Here is a 6832-nt window from a genome sequence, read left to right on the forward strand (position 1 = left end):
GAGAAAAGGGACCGGAGGGACATTTCAGGTTTAGGAGGGAGGATTACATCCAGCGCAAAGCCCCTGGCCTGAAAATTCACAACCATGGAGAACTCAAAGAGAAGAGGGGCCTGAAGTTTCAGGCAAAGGTCACCCTGGCACCAGATGCAGCCCATCGTCAAGGGTTTAGCATCACATGACCTCCAGTGGTGGCAAGGCTACTGTGATATGTGCTAGTGGCCGCTCACACAAGACACGCTTTGCCAGGTGGAGACCACCCCTGAACAGCTCTTCACTATAACCCTGCTAAATGGCACCATCTCTGGCTCATAGCAGGCTCTGAATGTTGGATGGTTGAGAAAATGAATCCTCCTTAAAAAATGGCACATCCTGCTGCTCACAGCTGCTTCCCACATTCTGATGAGGTGTAAAGCCACTGAGAGCGAGCGAGCGAGAGAGAGACAGAGACAGAGAGACAGAGACAGAAAGAGTCAGAGACAGAGGGACAGAGGGACAGAGAGACAGAGACAAAGAGACAGAGAGAAAAAGACAGAGACAAAGTGACAGACTGAGAGAAGAGACAGAGAGACAATGAAACAGAGATAAAGAGACAGAGAGACGGAGAGGAGAGAGAGACAGAGACACAGAGAGAGAAGAGACACAGACAAAAGAGAGAGCGCGCGCTCAATCTGTGTCAATCTGGCCTTCAGGCACCCAGCATGCCAGAACGGACTTTCTGTCATTAAAAGTGCTCCTTGCCAGGTATTTAATTCAGATGAAGCCAAATTCAGGTCCCTCTTAATAGACTGCTAACGAAATGGGTATTTTCTGGTCTCCTCTCCAATAACATCAGCATTCCTTTTCATTTTCACCTACTTCTGAGCGTGTTCCCCCTCCCCCCAGTTAAGAACACTTCTCATCTCCCGGGATCTGGCTCTTGTCCTCCTGTCCCCCTGGTGACCCACCGGCACCTATCAAAACATACTTATCTGGGAAATAACCGGAGCTGTAATTCTGCTGTTGCTGAGAGATGAAATGTTTAGACCGAGCACCTGTTCCTGCTGGGCATTTGGGCCAAGGCCATCTTCTCCAGCTTACCAATGACAGGCCATGTTTTCTATTATGGCTAATTAATAGTCTTAAGATTCCGAGGAATGTACAGAACCCTCGTTGCTTATTTTGGTTGTTCCCAGAGAGACGCTTCGTATTATGCACGTGGAAAAACTCAAGGTGCTAAACAACAGTGTCACTCTGTGGCCCGGGACCAAGCGGGCAGGGTGCGTGTCCCAGAGCATGGGGGCACTGCCTCCACCAAGGCGTCTGGGCTGGGCACAATGAGTCTCCTGACCCCTGGACACAAAGACCCTGGAGAGTTTAGTCCCTCCATCCACACCCGGTCCTCATCACAAGATTCCACACCAGGCACGTAATTAATGTCATAAGCCATCTTTAAGGACATCTGCCAGAGACAGACCTGCACAATAGAAACTTAAAAAAATACTTTTAACATAATACATTGGACTGCATAGAACTACAATTCAACAAAATACATCACACTGCTAAAATTGATAAATATCCTACCTGCACGGTGTCACTGCATTAGAACAATCCCCCTGTCAAGGGGAGTAAAGACCGGCGTCACCCAGGCCACAGGAGAACTATCTGAACAGCAGATACACACTAAAAAAACCCAGCAACTAGGAGGTTTATGAACAAGAGGTGGGCACGGAGAACGCTTTAGTGGGGGCTCTTGGATCATAACAGGAACCATCTGAAATACAATTTGAGACCAGCAGTATACAAAAATACTTTTTAAAAAAACAATACTTTCAACAGGTAGAGTACCGTGTAACAACCACCTCTCCACATCAGCGTGGCTCTTTGCTTTTGAGGAAAACCGGGACCATTCAAACTACTGGTCCCAAGCAAGCTGGCGATACACACGCGCGTGCGCGCGCGCGCGCACACACACACACACACACATACACACAGCTTTAAACCGGCGCACCAGCCTGCACACACACACACACACACACACACACCACACATACAGAGCCTCGGGTTCAAGTAACCTCTGACAACAAACAAGGTTAGAGGTTTGGAGCCTTTTCCCCCACTTCACTTGGGGAAGGATTGGAAAAAAAAAAAAGCTCAGTGGACCTTGTGTTCTGTGCATGTGGTTTTCTATTCCACTCATGGGTGCTTCCCGCGAGCTTAATCTGGCATATCGATACTCAACTTGGGAGGCGGGGGAACATATTTCCCAGGGCTTTGGGTTATAACTACCCTGGTCTTTTTCCCAAACATGGGACCGATTTTCGGGGCTTCCGACCCCGAGGCTTCTTCAGCATCTTCACTGTCTTCGTGATGCAGATCATAGGAGATGTTCCCATACTCGCGCAAAAACGGAAAGATCTCGAGCAGAAACTGGCAAAAGTCTCTGCGGATGCCAAACCACCAGTGGTTGCCCCCCTTCCGCCGGAAGGTGGTGGCCATCAGGGTGATCAGCGACAGCCAGAGGGGCACGAAGAGGGAGACGTAGGAGAAGGCGTTGTGCCCGTCCAAGCGGTGCACCAGCAGGATCTCGAAGGTGAGCAGGGGCAGGACGATCGTGACCCAGATGATGGCCATGGTCACGTGCGTCCGCCGCTGCTCGGCCACCACGTCCAGGGAGCGCAGGAAGAGGAGGGACCAGACGACGTAGTAGAGGACCACCAGGCAGAGGAAGGACATGAGGATCCACAGGGGCACGAACACCACCAGCCACGGCCAGTGGATGATCCGGTCCAGCCGCAGGGCGATGAAGATGAACTGCAGGATGTTGACCGAGCACAGGATCTCCAGCTCCAGCGAGCGGTCGTGGCGGAAGCCCCAGACGCAGGCGGCCACGGCCACGGGCGACACGAAGAAGAGCGGCATGAAGACCAGCAGCCAGAAGTGCGTGCCCCGCTCCACGCGGTCGCACACCAGCACCTCGAACATGAGCAGCAGCAGGTGGATGCCCACGGCGATGAGCATGGCCTTGAACTCGACGCAGGCGCCGCCCTCGGCGCGGTAGCGGGGGTTGCGGGCCCACACGGCGGCGCCCACCGCCGCGCCCACCATCACCAGCGCCTTCCACAGCCAGATGGGGGCGAAGACGGCCCAGTAGCTCCACTGGATGACGCCGTCCAGGCGCAGCGGCAGCAGCACGCAGAAGAGCAGCAGGCAGGCGTAGATGAGGAACTTGCTGGGGTTGAAGTCCTGGAACAGGCCCCGGGGGTTCATGGCGAGGCCCGCGAGGCCGGGCCGGGCCGGGCCCGCCGCCGCCGCCGCCGCCGCCGCCGCCAACGCCTCCCCCCGAGCGCGCCCTGCGTGCCTGCGCCCCGGTGGGCCCCGCCGGGGACGAGGCCGCCGAGGGGGCGCAGCCGCCGCCGCCGCCGCCGCCGAGCCGCCCGGCGCGCCCGAAGCCCCCCGACACGTGCGCGCGCCGTCACGTGCGCGGCGGCCGCAAGGCGGGGCGGGGCGTGCGCGCGCGCGTCTCTCGTGGCGCGCGCGCGCGGGAGGGGGTAGTAGCGGGAGGTCCGGCCCACCCCAGCCCACGCCACCCCGACCCGACCCGGCCGCGGCTCCGGTCGGTCGGTCACTCGGCGCCCATCGTATGCACGGCGGCAGCCTCGGCCGGGGCCGCGCACGGGGGCTGCAAGGCGCGCCGCGGAGCGCGCGGGGCGGGGGCGGACGCTTCCTGCCGCACCCCGCCGGAGCGCGGACACTGAGCTCACATCCTCCCCGCCCGCCCGTCCGCCCGCCGGAGGGCTGAGCCCCGGGGCCGCCCAGGGGCGCGGCGTGGCCACCCCCGCCCCGCGAAGGCGTGGCCGCGGCGAGCGGGAGGGAGCGAGGCGGGACCGGTAACCGTCGGGAGAGTGCGCCGCGCGGGTGCGCGCGTGCCGCAGAGCTGCGCGCGGGCGTGGCGAGGCGGGGGCCTCGGCTGGGGAGAATTCTCGGGACTGGGCGTGGTGTAGAGAAGAGGGAGGCCAAGAGCTCCCGGAGGCTCTCGGGCTTCCTGGTAGCGGGGGGTGTGTATGGGGTGGGGAGGAGGTTCTTGCAGCTGTCCGGGTATCCGAGATGGGCCAGGCAGGTACTGAAGGAGTTTAGGCCCGAAGGACCCCTGAAGCGGAGCAGCAAGGGGAAGCCCTGCCCTCGGGGGTCACACTGCGCATGAGTGGACCGAGTAATGACCCAGGCTTTGGACTTCAAGTCCCTAACTCTGATTTCTTCTTCTTTTTTTATTAGTGAAAAACCATGAGGTACAGTTATAGGCTTACAAATTTTGTGCTTGGGTTTCAGTTATACAATGATCAAGTGCCCATCCCTCCACCAGTGTCCGTCATCCATCCCCACCTAACTCTGATTTTGAATCTGAATCTAATTTGGCTCACCCGCAGGCCTCCTGGGGCAACCTGGGCCGCAGGGACACTGGACTAGAGGCCAAGAAGCTTGGTTTCCTGGACAGGGAAGTGGCATCGGTAGAGCAGCACATTTCACAACATTATTTGCTGATGTTAGAGGGAAGTGAGGCCTGACCATTATGGGAAGGTGGTTTTTTGGTTTTTTTTTTTTTTTAAGTTGTGCTGGTATTGTTTACAGATAATTTAGCAATAAACTCTTTGGTGCAAGATTAGGATACACAGAATACTCGAAGATGAACTTCAGAATTGAGTATTTCAATTGACACACTTCATTTCTTCCTGATGGTTTAGGAAACAGTTTTCTCCCCAAAACTAAAGAAAGTTCGCACACAATATTGTGGTGCTGTAAACAAACCTTGCCAGATTGGCTCTGGGAAATAGACTGTTAATGCGCATATGACTGTAGGTTCTCTGCCCACAGTGGGGTAGAAGACAAACGTGTGTCCTTGAGCCAGTGGAGAGGTCATTGCTTCTCTGTCTTTTCAGCAGTGCCATCATGGAGTTACACCATGTGATGATTACACAAGGCAAGATTATAAATCAATTCTTGGACTGAAAAAAAAAATGGGTCAGCAAGAATGCAAAGAGATACAAGTCTCTTGTGAGATACTGGATTTGATCCCCAGCACCACAAAAATCTGGAAATCTGGTCCAGTTTTTGCTGTGGCACGACTTAACAAACCTAATCAGATTCATGCCTTTCTACCTACCTAGGGCTCAGTGTCCTGAGCTACTGGGGGATGGGCCAAGACTGGGGGGGGGGGCCCTGGCAGTAACAGTCTCCAAGGGCCAACAGTGCTGGCGGGTCTGTGGGACAGACCCGGCCCCTGAAGGATGCTCTCTTGGCCCCCTCTTCCTTCCTCTGCAGCTGAGTCCTGTTTGCTGGCCTTTCTGCCTTGCAGAGAGCATATCAAGGGCTCCAGGAGGTAACAAGGAAGGGTTTCCTGAGAGACAAAGGGGAACCACAGGTGCAGGGGTTGGTTTTCCCAAGTCAGCATCCACAGGATGTGTGTAACGGGTCAGTAACCTCAGCCTTTAAAGGTCTCACCACCAGGCAGATGGCTCAGATGGTAGGTGGCAGGCTGCCATGTGTGAGGTTTGATCCCTTGTACTGCTTGACCTCCCAGCATCACTGTGTTATGGTCTCGGCTTCTGACCCCTGAGACAAGAAGAAGGAAAAAGCTCAGTTAAGATCCTACAGTTTCACTCGCTCCGTCCTTGGCCGGAAGCACTGGGAAGTTCTAGGGGAGACTCTAAGATGAGTGAACCCCACTGGTCCTCAGAGTTAACTGTGAATCCTCATCTCGTAGGTATCTTCTCAGAGACCCTTGTTTTCTGCAGTGCCCAGTTGGAGTCATTGTGGGGGAGAAAATGAGCTAAGTGGGGATCTACCCCTTCCTCCAGGTTGGAAGGGAATCCTGGACTTTCTTGTCCTATTTACTCTTCAGAAGGGGTTTGTTAGGTAATACAATGTTGTTTTGTTGTTGTTGTTGTTGTTGTTTTAATTTTAAAAAACATGGGAAACTAAACCAGACCAGCCCAACCTCACAAGGACTTAAGAAGCATACAGGATTGTTTCAAAGACTAGATCTGTGTTTCCCAAACTGGCAATACCGACCCAGGTGGGTGCTAGAGTTATGAGAGCCAGGAGTAGCCTCAGGTATAAATAGGGAGCACTGTGTTTGCGTAAAGAAGGCAGAATCCCAGAGAGGTGCTGAATAGTGTATTTTTATTTTATTTTATTTATTTATTTATTTATTTTAAGCGCCCAGTAGACCAAATAAGTTTGGAGATCTCTGGTTGGGATGAATCAATCCCTGGAAATGGGTTTATATGGAAAAGAAATGGGTGCTTTTTCTATGAGCACTGAGTGGGGAGTAAAGGCAGAGGAGGTGGAGGGGAGCTGCTGGTGGCTCTGTGACAGGACAAGCCCTACGGATCTCGCTAGAACAGTAAGAAATTCTTCCCCGTCTCCTGTAGCCAGGGATGAATGCACCTCCCCCATCACGGATCTCTGCACTGCCATCTCCAGAGGGCCTTGTCTAAAGGCTCACCAGGTGCCCCTCACTCAGTAGGGGACCTGGCCTACCCCAGTGTGGCGTGGCCCACATTGTCCCTGTTGCATGGTAGTGTAGCCCAATAGCATTTGCTCGCTCCAGAAACACAAAGAGCCTCAAAGCGATCGGTCAGGGTCTTGACGAAGAAGTCTGACCATCTATCTCGTAGGTGGGCGGCCACGCGATCTTTTGACGTCCAGTGGAATTCAGTTGATTCTAGTCCAACGGTCGTCTCCTGAGAGGTCACAGTCAGCTCTGGGCTCGTGCCAGAGTCATAAGTGGGGGTGTGGGTGTACTACTGGCTGCATGGCTCTACGGCCGGACTTTCAGAGGCTATAGGCCCTGGCC

The 6832-nt window shown here is 54.7% G+C and overlaps 1 protein-coding gene across 1 annotated transcript; it reads right to left on the bottom strand.

The window, feature by feature from the left end:
• Window positions 1-1409: 1409 nt before the first annotated feature.
• Window positions 1410-3306, bottom strand: LOC130018282 (transmembrane protein 185B). Its single transcript, XM_056109007.1, has one exon. It carries the CDS (start codon window positions 3244-3246, stop codon window positions 2194-2196), a length of 1053 nt encoding a protein of 350 aa, XP_055964982.1. The 5' UTR covers window positions 3247-3306; the 3' UTR covers window positions 1410-2193.
• Window positions 3307-6832: the final 3526 nt, after the last annotated feature.

Source organism: Sorex fumeus, unplaced genomic scaffold (genome assembly GCF_029834395.1).
Source record: "Sorex fumeus unplaced genomic scaffold, SorFum_2.1 ptg000248l, whole genome shotgun sequence".
In the NCBI taxonomy this organism is placed as follows: domain Eukaryota; kingdom Metazoa; phylum Chordata; class Mammalia; order Eulipotyphla; family Soricidae; genus Sorex; species Sorex fumeus.